The sequence below is a fragment of the Tamandua tetradactyla genome, chromosome 3 (assembly GCF_023851605.1).
Source record: "Tamandua tetradactyla isolate mTamTet1 chromosome 3, mTamTet1.pri, whole genome shotgun sequence".
Taxonomy (NCBI): Eukaryota; Metazoa; Chordata; class Mammalia; order Pilosa; family Myrmecophagidae; genus Tamandua; species Tamandua tetradactyla.
This window is the reverse complement of record NC_135329.1, coordinates 177,542,499-177,556,974: the sequence shown is the minus strand read 5'-3', so window position 1 is coordinate 177,556,974 and position 14,476 is coordinate 177,542,499. Positions and strand designations below refer to the sequence as shown.

At 36.2% G+C, this 14,476-nt stretch overlaps 1 protein-coding gene across 1 annotated transcript in view; it reads right to left on the bottom strand.

Annotated features, from left to right (window-relative positions):
* Positions 1 to 14,476, bottom strand: part of FAM117B (family with sequence similarity 117 member B) — a 160,468-nt gene that overhangs the window by 19,944 nt on the left and 126,048 nt on the right. Inside the window, exon 5 of the mRNA XM_077154745.1 lies at positions 607 to 750. Coding sequence (XP_077010860.1) covers positions 607 to 750 — 144 coding nt within the window. The remainder of the gene's footprint in view (positions 1 to 606; positions 751 to 14,476) is intronic.

Genomic DNA, 14,476 nt, shown 5'->3' with positions numbered 1-14,476 from the left:
TCACTGTGGCTAACATATGAAGTATTCTTAAGTGTATTCTAGCTGGCAAAAGGTTATGTAGAAGATGGTTTCAAATGGCACTTCATAATGATACAGCCCAGTATACCCACGAAATGTTAACCAAAAACCAAACAATAAAGCAACGAGTAGATTAATGTTTAGGAAGATTTTTACGTCATGTAACACACAGATTCCCCAAAACTAGTAAAATAAACTTGTGTATACTGAAAAACAGCAAATAATAAGTAAATTATCTGTCTACTAATTGTCAAATGCAAATAAAGAAAAAAAAATTTTTTTCAAGGACTCAATTTAACTTACATCAGCTGCCCCTGAAACTTTTCACTCACTTGCCAAGGTCAAAGTTTTCCAAGGTCAAAGTTTTCCAAAAATTCCCAAATTTTCATTATCTCTTAATGGGAAGGAAATTAATATGGAAATTAAAATTTTGTGTTTTTAATAGTTAAAAACATATTTTAGGGCAGGAGATAGTGGCTCAGTAGGCAGAGTTCTCACCTGCCATGCCGGAGACCCGGGTTCTGTTACCGTACCGGTGACTGCCCATGTGAAAAAAAAAAACATATTTTAACATATAAGATCACTTACTATAAGTTGCTCTTCTTTTTCTCCAGTCTCTTTAATTATTATTTCAATTTCCTGATTCAATCCTTCCACACTATTTCGAAATCGGGAGCCTGTTGATTTGGTGATGGGAATTACTGGAATAAGTGCACTCTTTGGAACAGGAGCCTTAAGAAAAACGTGAGAGCAAAAAAGAGAGGTTTCATATATTACCCTTTTGGGGGGGGGGGGAGGAAGGGGGATGGTGCATGGTCTGGGAATCAAACCAGGTCTCCTGCATGGAAACTGAGCATTCTACTACTGAACCACCCATGCATCCAATACATTACCTATTTTTTTTCTCAATACATTACCTTTTAAGTTGCTGTTCTTGGCATTATTTTTTAACCTCTCATTTTGAAATCCATTCAAACTTAATAGACCTTTACAAAAACAATACAAACCCCACAGAGAACTCTAACATTATACTATGCCCCTCTCCCCCATACCCAGATCCACCAATTTCAACATTTTACCACATTTGCCACATGACTTTATCTTTCTTTGCTTCTTTCTATGCATTTATCTATCCATCTATCAATCCAATTTAACATTCATATAAAGCTTACAGTCTACATTCCAGTTTTTTCAGATATCCCAATAATGTCCCTCTGAGCCTTTTCTTCACTCTTGCTACATTCCATCTGGGATCATGTTGTATTCAGTTGTGACTGTCACTTTGGTTACTCTTTTTTTCATATTTTAATTGTGGGAACATACAAACAATAGAAACTTTCCCATCTTAACCAATCCCAAACTGACCATTCAATGGGATTAATTACATCACAGTATCGGAGTACCTTCACCACCTTCCATTACAAAACTTTCCTATCTCCCCAAACATACACCCTATACCCATTATGCAATAATGCCCCACTGCCCCAGCCCACCATTCTTGGCAACTTATATTCTAATTTTTGTCTCTGTGACCTTGCATATTCTCTTGATATTTTCTTCATAGTTACCTTGGTGCTTAAATTTAACAGCCTGGATCTTTAACAATCTCAGTTGCTTTGGTATATACTTAATTTGAATAATATATACAATGTTCTTATACCTTCCATTCCCCTCACCATTACATTGCTGTCATAAATTATATATATATATGTATTGAGTCACAAACCACTGATTTATCATTATATCTTATGCATTTGCCTTTAAGATGCTGTAGAAAACAAAAAGGGGGGTTAAAACGAAAATACAATAGTACTGGCATTAATATTTTCCTAAGTTGTTATCCTTACTGGAGATCTTTATTTCTTCACTTGACTTCTATTCAATTTATTGTCCTTTCCTTTCAACCTGCAAGCTCCACTAGAGCTGGTCCAGTAGTGATAAACTCCCTTACCACTGAGCATTTTGGATGTATATATTCAAATCTTTCATTAAATCAGTAAGTTTTCTGCCATTATTTCTTTGAATATCCCCTTGCCCCTTACTCTTTTTCTCCTTCTGGAACTCCCACAATGCACATATTGGTACGCTTGATGGCATCTCACAGGTTCCTTAGATTCCGCTCACTTTTCTTATTTCTGTTCCTTAGATTCTGCTCACTTTTCTTATTTCTGTCCCTCAGAACAAATGATTTCAATGGTCTTCTCTTCAAGTTCATAAATTCTTTCTTCTATCTGCTTTAATCTGCTACTGGAACCCTCTGGGGAATTCTTAGCATCTATTAACTATGATCTTCAGCTATACTTGGTTCCTTTTTACAATTTCCATTTCTATATTCTCAAAAATTCTCTTTTGTATTCTATTCATCAGATCCTTAATTTCCTTTACTTCTCTGTCCATATTTTCCTTTAGGTTTCTGGGTATTTTTAGGAACATCTTTTAAGTCTTTGGTATGTTCCAGACCTGGGCCTCTGCACTGATGGTTTCAGATGCTTTAATGTTCTCCATTGCCTGGGGCATTGCTTCCTCTTTCTTTGCATATTTTGTGACCTTTTATTGAATCCTAGACATTTTTATATTTTGATGCGTTATCACTGGAATTTAGTCTCTGAGGTGTCTGTTCATTAAGCTTGTATCCAGCTCTGACAGCTTTCTTGAATGCCAGGAACTAACAAGAGAAAAAATAAAACATTTTTCCTACCCTTTGCAGATTGACCTGTACCATACTCTCTCCCCGTTGGCTCTTCTCTATACAACAAGTTCAGAGAATAGCTTCAAACCAGAGAATATGGGCCCTTCCTGATCCTTTCTGCACATGTGTCTTGCCTAGGGCATGCATGTGTGGGCCTAAGATTCCCATTTACATGGAATCAAATGTCCACTTCCTACCTAAGAAAAAGTTTTCTCACAGTCATGGGCACTGCACTATATGTCTCACAGCCAATAATCCACTGCCCCTGACAGTAGGAGTTGATTGCTGTCTCACAGCATTCTGTAATGGAGCTCAATAAGCTGCCTTATACTTGCAGGGCAAATTCTGAGACAGCAAATCCATCAGGCCACCAGATAGATTGAGCTGGGCATATAGGCTGCCAACATGTACATAAGGGTCACTGTGCTTCCTCCAATACTGGGAAGCAGGGATCTACACTGGAGCTCCAGCCAGCACTCCACCGAGCAGATGAGGGTTGGGGGAGGGGTCAGCCCAGTCATCATAACATCCTTCTTTTTAATTTTTTAAAATATTTTCTATTTGAGAAGTTATAGGTATACAAAAATATCATACTGAAAATGCAGATTCCCATATAATCCCAGCCCCATTGTTAACAATTTGTATTAGTGGGTTCCCTTGTTACAATTAATGAAAGAATATTATTATAATCATACTATTAATTGTAGGCTGTAGTTTACATTAGGGTTCTCTGGTTGTATTGCATAGTCCTATGCATTTAAAAAAATTTTTCTTCAAATAACACATATATAACCTAAAATTTCCCCTTATAAACACACTAATATATATATATAATTCAGTGGAATTAATTATATTCACAATGTTGTGCAACCATCACCAGAATCCATCACCCCAAACAGAATTCTGTAGCAAGTCAGCATCAGCAACCCTACTTTAACCCACTCCAACTCCTAGTACTCTAGTTTCTGCCTCTATGGATTTGCTTATTCTAATTACATCACATCAGTGAGAACAAATAATATTTGTCCTTTTAATTAAGCATATTTTACTAGCATGATGTCTTCAAGGTTCGTTCATGTTATATTTAACAGTACTTCATTTCTTCTTTTACAGCTGAATAATACTCCACTGTATGTATATAGAACATACTGTTAATCATTCTTCTGTGGCTGGCACTTGGGGTGCATTCATCTTCTGGCAATTGTGAATAATGCCATAATGAACAGTTGTATACAAATATCTGCTCAAATCCCAACTTTCAATATTTTGGGGTTATATACTTAAGACATGTGATTGTCAGGTCATAATGTAATTCTCAGCAAACTATTTTTCATGGCAGCAGCACCATTTTACATTCTCAACAACAATGACAAAAATATTCCCACTTCTCTGCATCATCTCCAAAATTTGTTATTTTTAGTTTAATTGTAGCCATTCTAGTGGGTGTGAAATTATTATCTTGCTGTGATTTTGATTTGCATTTTCCTAAAGATGTTAACCCTCTTTTCATGTGCTTTTTCTACATTTATATATCTTCCTTGAATAAATGCCTACTGATTGATTTCTTTTGCTGATTCTTAGATTTGGTTGGTTGTCTTTTTGTTGTTGAGTTGTAGGATTTCTTTACAGATTTTGGATTAGGTGCTTATCAGATAGTCTATATGGTCTAAATATATTCTCCCCTTATGTGGTTTTCTTTTACTTTCGTGATGAAGTTCTTTGACACCCCCAAATTTATCATGCTGAAGATGTCCCATTTATCTATTTTTTTCTTTTGTTGCATGTATTTTGGTGTAAAACTCAAAGAAACCACTGCTTCCTTAAGTTTTCTTCAAGGAGGCTTATAGTTTTGATTCTCACAAATTCTCAAATAACTTTGTTGCAGATTTCTCAAAATTTTCCAAGTATAGTAGCATGTCATCTGCAAACAATGAAAGTTTTACTTCTTTTCCAATTTGGATACCTTCTATTTCTTTGCCCTGCCTGACTGTTCTAGCTAAAGAACTTCTAAAACAACACTGAATAACAGTGGTGACAGTAGGCATCCATGTCTTATTCCTGATCGCAGGGGGAAAGCTTTCAGTCTCTCCCATTGAGTTTGATGTTGACTATCAGTTTTTCAATATATGCCCTTTATCATATTGAGGAAGTTACCTTTGGTTCCTATCTTATGTTGTTTTATCAGAAAAGGATGCTGAACTTTGCTGAATGCTTTTTCAGCATCAATCGAGATGACCATGAGATTTTTCCCTTTTGATGTTAATGTGCTGCATTACATTCATTGATTTTCTTGTATTGAACCATCCTTGCATTCCTGGTATAAACCCCACTTGGTCATGGTGTATAATTCTTTTAATGTGCTGTTGGATTCAATTTGCTAATATTTTATTTATTTCAATATACCATAAACTAAAAAGGGATATCTATATAATGCATAAGAATAACCTCCAGGATAACCTCTCAACTTTGTTTGAAATCTCTCAGCCACTAATACTTTGTCTCATTTCTCCCTTCCCTCTTTTGGTCAAGAAGTCTTTCTCAATCTCATGATGCGCAGTCCTGGCTCATGCCATGAGTCCTGTCCCACGCTGCCAGTAAGATTTAAACACTTCTTGGAGTCATATCCCACGTAAGGGGGAGGGCAGTGAGTTCACCTGCTGAGTAGGCTTAGAGAGAGAGGCCATATCTCAGCAACAAAAGAGGTTCTCTGGGAGTGACTCTTAGACATAATTGTAAGGCGGCTCAGCTTCTCCTCTGAAGGAATAAGCTTCAAAGGGCACAACCCTAGACTGAGGGCTTAGCCTATTGAATTAGTTGTTCCCACTGCTTGTGAGAGAGTATCAGGAATTCCACAGATAGGGAGGCTTTTCTTCCCAGTTTCCCAACGGAACTTTGCAAACTTTTTTATTCTCTGCACAAATTACCCTGGGATGTATCAGGGCATCACACTAATCAATAAAAACCAACAAGATCTAATGCTTTATTTAAGAGTCCATGTCATTCTGGTGCTCAAATAAACTGACCATACAAGTAAAATTAGATAATGTACTAAGCAAAATATAAATTTCGCACCAAATAAACATCTCTCCCTTTGGTCTCACACAGAAGCTGAGGTTTAAAAATTTGGACGATAACATCCTTTACCCTGTATTCTGATTTACCTTAGTCCTATCCAGATCAACTTCATTCATATTTCTAGTCACAGTCTGATCACTTTTTTCAAAAATTTTAATAGTTACTATATGGGATAATGGTGACTTTCATAGCTTCAGAGCTCTAATTCTGAGTCTCAAGTGTTATATAAATACCCAAAGTTTCAGGGAATGACCATGTTATATATAAAATCACACAGTATCTCAATTTAGGAATAACAGTTACAACTCTAGAGTAGATGTGACTGCTGTAAGAGCTTACAATATAGGACCCTTTCAATAGGCCCCAACCTGATAACCCATGCTCTAGACTTCAACTCTGTGAATTTGTATATTGTAGTTAGTCCATCTGAGTAAGGCATGATAATATTTGTCTTTTTCTTTTGACATTTCATTCAACATACTGTCCTCAAGATTCATTCACCTAGTTGTATGCCTCACAACTTTTTCCGTGCAGCTGCTCAGTAGTCCATTGTATGTATACACCACAGTAACTCCTTCCATTCCTCAGTCATTGTACCCTTAGGCCACCTCCACCCATTGTGAACCTCTAACACTGGCACCAAAAACACCAGCATGCAAATGTCTATGCATGTCCCCACTCTCAATTTCTCCAGGTATATACCTACAATGGGGTTACAGGATGATATGGCAATCCCGAACCCCCACCACACTGTCCTCCAGAGAGGCTGCACCTCTCAGCTTCCCTACTAACAGTGAATAGGTACGTCTCTTTTCTCTACATTTTCTCTAGCACTTGCCTTTCTCTATTCATTTTTAAACAGTTTTCTTCACACATCGTACAATCCAATCTAAGTAAAAAATCATTGGTTCCTGGTATAATCATATACCCATGCCTTTGCCACCAGAATCTAAATGAAGACATTTCTTTTTCTTCCACAAAGAATCCCATACTCCTCCCCCATATCCCCCACTTGTTGACATTTAGTTTCGGCAAAATGTCTTTGTTACATTCAGTGGAAGCATATTACAAGGTTACTGTTAACTACAGACCCTAGCTTGCTTTGATTTTATTTTAACCTGTACACTATCCCATTTTTCAACACCTTACAATGTTGATATTAATTTGTTCTCTCTTATACAAAAACATTCTTATATTTTTACATTTTATCACCATCATTGTTCCTTCTAGGCATTCCTAAGTTATACCATTTCAGTCTTTATCCTCTCTTTCCTTCGGGTGTCATACACATCTGCAGCCCTTCTCCCTCAACCATATTCACATTCAGCTTCATTCAGTGTACTTATGTTATTGTGCTAGCATCAGATAATATTGCACTATGCATTTCTGAATTTTTACAATCAGTCCTGTTATACATTCTGTATTCCTTCAGCACAGATGCCCAATATCCACCTTCTTTCTATCTCCTGATGGACTGGGTTCTTTAACTTTCAAAGTTCGCTCGTTAATGTTAGTTCATAGTAGTGAGACCACACGGTATTTGTCCTATGTTTGTGGCTAATTTTAGTCAGTATAATGTCTTCAAGGTTCATCCACGTTGTAACACGTTTCATGACTTTATTTTGCCTTACAGCTGCATACTGCTCCACTGTATGTTTATACCACAGCTTGTTCAGCCACTCACCCATGGAAGGACATCTGGGCTGTTTCCATCTCTTAGCAATCATAAATAATGCTGCTATAAACATCAGTGTGCAAATATTCATTTGCATCCTTGCCTTCAGTACCTCTGAATATATACCTAGTAATTGGACTGATGGATCATATGGAAATTCTATTCTAAGCTTCCTGTGGAAACTGAAAACTGCCTCCCAGAGTGGTTTGAACCATTTTACATTCCCACCAACAGTGATAAGTGTGCCTCTTTTTCCATACATTCCAGCAATTGTCATTTTCTGTTTTTTTGATAAGGGCCATTCTAGTGGGTGTGAGATGATAGCTTTTGATTTGCATTTCCCTAATAGCAAGTGAAGTCAAGCAACTTTTCATATACCTTTTTGCCATTTTTATGTCCTCTTCTGAAAAGTGTGTCCGTTCACATTTTTTTATTAATTAAAAAAAAATTAACTAACACAACATTTAGAAATCATTCCACTCTACATATGCAATCAGTAATTCTTAATATCATCACATAGATGTATGATCATCATTTCTTAGTACGTTTGCATCGATTTAGAAAAAGAAATAACAAGACAACAGAAAAAGAAATAATATAGAGAAAAAATAAAAATAAAAAATACAAAAAATATAATAAAAAAAACGATAGCTCAGATGCAGCTTGATTCAGTGTTTTAACATAATTACATTACAATTAGGTAGTAATGTGCTGTCCATTTCTGAGTCTTTGTATCCAGTCCTGTTGCACAGTCTGCATCCCTTCAGCTCCAATTACCCATTATCTTACCCTATTTCTAGCTCCTGATGGTCTCTGTTACCAATGACATATTCCAAGTTTACTCTCTAATGTCAGTTCACATCACTGGGACCATATAGTATTTGTCCTTCAGTTTTCGGCTAGACTCACTCAGCGTAATGTTCTCTAGGTCCATCCATGTTATTACATGCTTCATAAGTTTATTCTGTCTTAAAGCTGCATAATATTCCGTCGTATGTATATTACCACAGTTTGTTTAGCCACTCGTCTGTTGATGGACATTTTGGCTGTTTCCATCTCTTTGCAATTGTAAATAATGCTGCTATAAACACTGGTGTGCAAATGTCCGTTTGTGTCTTTGCCCTTAAGTCCTTTGAGTAGATGCCTAGCAATGGTATTGCTGGGTCGTATGGCAATTCTATATTCAGCTTTTTGAGGAACCGCCAAACTGCCTTCCACAGTGGTTGCACCATTTGACATTCCCACCAACAGTGGATAAGTGTGCCTCTTTCTCCGCATCCTCTCCAGCACTTGTCATTTTCTGTTTTGTTGATAATGGCCATTCTGGTGGGTGTGAGATGATATCTCATTGTGGTTTTGATTTGCATTTCTCTAATGGCCAGGGACATTGAGCATCTCTTCATGTGCCTTTTGGCCATTTGTATTTCCTCTTCTGAGAGGTGTCTGTTCAAGTCTTTTTCCCATTTTGTAATTGGGTTGGCTGTCTTTTTGTTGTTGTTGAGTTGAACAATCTCTTTATAAATTCTGGATACTAGACCTTTATCTGATATGTATGTCTTTTCCAAATATTGTCTCCCATTGTGTAGGCTGTCTTTCTACTTTCTTGATGAAGTTCTTTGATGCACAAAAGTGTTTGATTTTGAGAAGCTCCCATTTATTTATTTATTTCTTCAGTGCTCTTGCTTTAGGTTTAAGGTCCATAAAACCGCCTCCAATTGTAAGATTCATAAGATATCTCCCTACATTTTCCTCTAACTGTTTTATGGTCTTAGACCTAATGTTTAGATCTTTGATCCATTTTGAGTTAACTTTTGTATAGGGTGTGAGAGATGGGTCTTCTTTCATTCTTTTGCATATGGATATCCAGTTCTCTAGGCACCATTTATTGAAGACACTGTTCTGTTCCAGGTGAGTTGGCTTGACTACCTTATCAAAGATCAAATGTCCATAGACGAGAGGGTCTATATCTGAGCACTCTATTCGATTCCATTGGTCGATATATCTATCTTTATGCCAGTACCATGCTGTTTTGACCACTGTGGCTTCATAATATGCCTTAAAGTCCAGCAGCGTGAGACCTCCAGCTTCGTTTTTTTTTCCTCAAGATACTTTTAGCAATTTGGGGCACCCTGCCCTTCCAGATAAATTTGCTTATTGGTTTTTCTATTTCTGAAAAATAAGTTTTTGGGATTTTGATTGGTATTGAGTTGAAGCCGTAAATCAATTTAGGTAGAATTGACATCTTAACTATATTTAGTCTTCCAATCCATGAACACGGTATGCCCTTCCATCTATTTAGGTCTTCTGTGATTTCTTTTAACAGTTTTTTGTAGTTTTCTTTGTATAGGTCTTTTGTCTCTTTAGTTAAATTTATTCCTAAGTATTTTATTCTTTTAGTTGCAATTGTAAATGGAATTTGTTTCTTGATTTCCCCCTCAGCTTGTTCATTGCTAGTGTATAGAAACACTACAAATTTTTGGATGTTGATCTTGTAACCTGCTACTTTGCTGTACTCATTTATTAGCTCTAGTAGTTTTGTTGTGGATTTTTCTGGGTTTTCGACGTATAGTATCATATCATCTGCAAACAGTGATAGTTTTACTTCCTCCTTTCCAATTTTGATGCCTTGTATTTCTTTTTCTTGTCTAATTGCTCTGGCTAGAACCTCCAACACAATGTTGAATAATAGTGGTGATAATGGACATCCTTGTCTTGTTCCTGATCTTAGGGGGAAAGTTTTCAATTTTTCCCCATTGAGGATGATATTAGCTGTGGGTTTTTCATATATTCCCTCTATCATTTTAAGGAAGTTCCCTTGTATTCCTATCCTTTGAAGTGTTTTCAACAGGAAAGGATGTTGATCCGTTCACATTTTTTGCCCATCTTTTAATTGGATTGTTTGTCTTGTTGTTTTTGACTTGTAGAATCTCTTTCTATATTCTGGATATTAAACCCTTGTTTCCTATTGCATAGGCTGCCATTTTATTTTCCTGACAAAGTGCTTTGATGTACAAAAGTGTTTAATTTTGAGGAGATTCCACTTATCTATTTCTTTTTTTCATTCCTCCTGTTTTGGCTGTAAAGTCTAGGAAACTACTTCCTATCTCAAGATTTATAAGATATTTCCCTACATTTTCTTCTAAAAAATTTATGTTCTTAGCTCAAATGTTTAGGTCTTTGACCCATTTTAAGTTCATTTTTCTATAGGGTGTGAGTTTGGATCCTCTTTCATTTTTTTTGCATATGGATATCCAGTTCTCTGAACACCATTTCTTAAAGAGGCTGCTCTGTCCCAGTTGGAATGGCTTGACTACCTTATTTGAAGATCAGTTATCTGTAGATAAGGGTCTATTTCTCAATTCTGTTCTATTGGTCAGTATATCTACCTTCCCACCAGCACCATGCTGTTGTGATCATACTTTAAAGTCAGGTGGTGTGAGAATTCCCACTTCATTTTTCTTTCTCAAGATGTTTTTCACTATTTTGAGAAGCTGCTCTTTCAAATAAATTTGGTTATTAGGTTACCTATCTCTGCAAAGTAAGTTGCTGGAATTTTAATTGGTATTGCACTGAATCTATAAATCAATTTGGGCAGACTTGACATCTTAACTATACTTAGTCTTCTAATAAATGAACACGATTTGCCCTTCCATTTATTTGCGTCTTCCACAATTTCTTTAGGAATTTCTTGTTGTTTTCTGTGTATAGGTCTTTTATGTCCTTAGTCAAATTTATTCTTAAATATTTGATTCTTTTGGTTGCAATAGAATATTTTTCTTGAATTCCTCCTCAGATTGTTCATTACTAGTATATAAAAGCACTACTGATTTTTTGGTGTTGATCTTGTACCCTACCACTCTGCAGTACTTATTAGCTTTAGCTGCTTTGCTGTAGATTTTTTGGGATTTTTGACATATAGTATCATGCCAACTGCAAAAAGAATTTTACTTCTTCCATTCCAATGTGGATGCCTTTTATTTTTCTTGTCTACATGCTCCGACTAGACCTTCCAGCACAATGCTGAATAACAATTGTGACAGTGGGCATCACTGTCTTGTTCCTGATCTTTTGAGGATGATGTTAGCTTTGAGATTTTAATATATTCCCTTTATCATGTTCAGGAAGCTCCCTTCTATTCCTACCCTTTGAAGTGTTTTCATCAAGAAAGGATGCTGAATTTTGTCAAATGCCTTTTCTACATCCATTGAGATGATCATGTGGTTTTTCCGCTTTGACTTATTGATACAGTGCATTACAACAGCTGATTTTCTTGTGTTGAACCAACCTTGCATACCTGAAATAAATCCCACTTGGTCATGTGTATAATTCTTTCATGTGCACCTGGATTTGAATTGCAGGTATTTTGTTGAACTTTCACATCTGAGTTCACTAAAGAAATTGATCTGTAATTTTCCTTTCTTGTAGTACCTCTGTCTGGCTTTGTTACAAGGGTAATGTTACAAGGGTAATTTGATAGAATGAGTTAAGTAGCTTTCCCTCCTCTTCAATTTTTTTGAAGAGTTTGAACAGGATTGAAACAAATTCTTTCTTGAATGCTTGGTAGAATTCACATGCGGAGCCATCTGGTTCTAGGCTTTTCTCTTTCTGGAGCCTCTTGATGACTCAGATTCAATCTCTTTACTTGTGATTGGTTTGTTGAGATTGTCCATTTCTTCTCAAGTCAGTGTTGGTTGTTCATGCCTTTCTAGGATGTTGTCCATTTCATTTACATTGTATATTTTATTAGCATATAGTTGCTCATAGTGTTCTCCCATTATCTCCTTTATTTCTGCAGGGTCAGTCAATATGTTCCCTCTTCCATTTTTTAATTTATTTATTTGTATCCTCACTTGTGGTTTTGTTTTGTTTTTGTCAGCCTTGCTAAGGGTCCATCAATTTTACTGATATTCTCAAAGAACCAATTTCTGGTTTCGAAGATTTTCTCAATTGTGTCACATTCTCAATTTTATTTATTTCTGCTCTAATCTTCATTATTTCTTTCCTTTTGTTTGCTTTGGAGTTGGTTTGCTGTTCTTTCTCTAGTTCTTCCAGGTAAACAGTTAATTCCTTGATTTTTGCCCTTTCTTCTTTTTTAACATAACCATTTAGGGCAATAAATTTCCCTCTCAACATCTCCTTTGCTGCATCCCATAAATTTTGATATGTTGTGTTTTCATTTTCATTTGCTTCAATATAGTTACTGATTTCTCTTGTAATTTCTTCCTTAACCCACCGCTTGTTTAAGAGTGTGTTGTTTAGCCTCCATATAGATTTGAAATTTCTGGTCCTCTGTCTGTTACTGATTTCCAACTTCATTCTGTTATGATCTAAGAAAGTATTTTGCATAATCTCAATCTTTTCAAATTTATTAAGTCTTGCTTTTTGACCCGGCCTATGGTCTGTTCTTGAGGATGATCCATGAACACCTGAGAAAAATGTGTATCCTGCTGTGGTGGGATGTAATGTTCTGTAAATGTCTGTTAAGTCTAGTTCATTTGTTGTGTTTTTCAAATTTATGGTATTTTCAAAATCTGTTTCTTCATTGATCCTCCATCTAGATTTCTATCCATTGAAGAGAACATGGAATTGAAGTCTATTATTGTAGAGGTTTCTACTCCCTTCAGTGTTTGCATCATGTATTTTGGAGGACTCTTGACTTGCATAAATATTTATGATTGTTATGTCTTCTTGATGAATTGTTCCCTTTATTAATGTATAGTGTCCTTCTTTGTCTCTTTTAGTTGTTTTATATTTGAAGTCTACTTTGTCTGATATTAGTAAAGCTAACCCCGTTCTTTTCTGATTGTTGTATGCATGAAATATCCTTTTCCATACTCTCACTTTCAGTCTGTTCTTGTCCTTGGGTCGAAAGCGAGTCTCCTGTAGACAGCATTTAGATTGGTCCTGTGTTTTAATCGAGTCTGCTAATTTATATCTTTAGATTGGGGAGTTTAATCTATCAACATTTAACGTTACTACTGTTAAGGCAGTATTTTCTTCTTCCATTTGACTTTTGGAGTTTATATTTTATATGTCATATCTAATTCTTTTCTTTTTACCTTTACAGATAGTTTTCATTTCTACACTCTTCTCCAAACCATTCTCTCCTGCCTTTTCCCATCTACCTATATCACTTCCTTTAGTATTTCTTGTAGAGCTGGTCCCTTAGGCACAAATTCTCTTAGTCACTGTTTGTCTGAAAAATTTTAATCTCCCCTTTGGTTCTGAAGTCAGTTGGCCTGGGTATAGAATTCCTGGTTGGTAGTGTTTCTCTTACAGTATTTTAAATACATTATACCACTGCCTTCTTTCCTCCATGGTTTCTACTGAGAAATCTGCACATAGACTTATCAAGCCTCCCTTGTATGAAGATGGATTGCTTTTCTCTTGCTGCTTTCAGAATTCTGTCTCTGACATGTGACAATATGATTAGTAAGTGTCTTGAGGTAGGTCTATTTGGTTCTATTCTGTTGGAGTATACTGCACATCTGGGATCTGTAATTTCATGTCTTTCATAAAAGACAGGATATTTTTCAGTGATTATTTCCTCTTTTAGTTGTTTTGTTCCTTTTTCCTTCTCTTCTCCTTCTGGGACACTTATAATGTGCATATTCATGCACTTCATGTTGTCATTCAATTCCCTGAGACCGTGGTTATATTTTTCCATTCTTTTCCATATCTGATCCTTTGTGTGTAGGATTTCAGATGTCCTGTCCTCTAGTTCACTAATCCTTTCTCCTGCCTCTTCAATTCTATTGTTTTAGCTCTCCATTGTTTTCTTCATGTCTTCTATTATGCCATTCATTCTGTCATGGTTAGGGACATGTGTCGACTTGGCCACGTTGTGGTAGCTGTTTATCTGATTGGGCAAGTACCAGCCTGTCTGTTGCAATGAGGACATTTCATAGGATTAGGTCATAATCACGTCAGCTGCATCCACAGCTGATTCCATTTGTAATCAGCCAAAGGGGAGTATCTTCTACAATTAGTGATGCTAAATCTAATCATGGGAAGCCTTT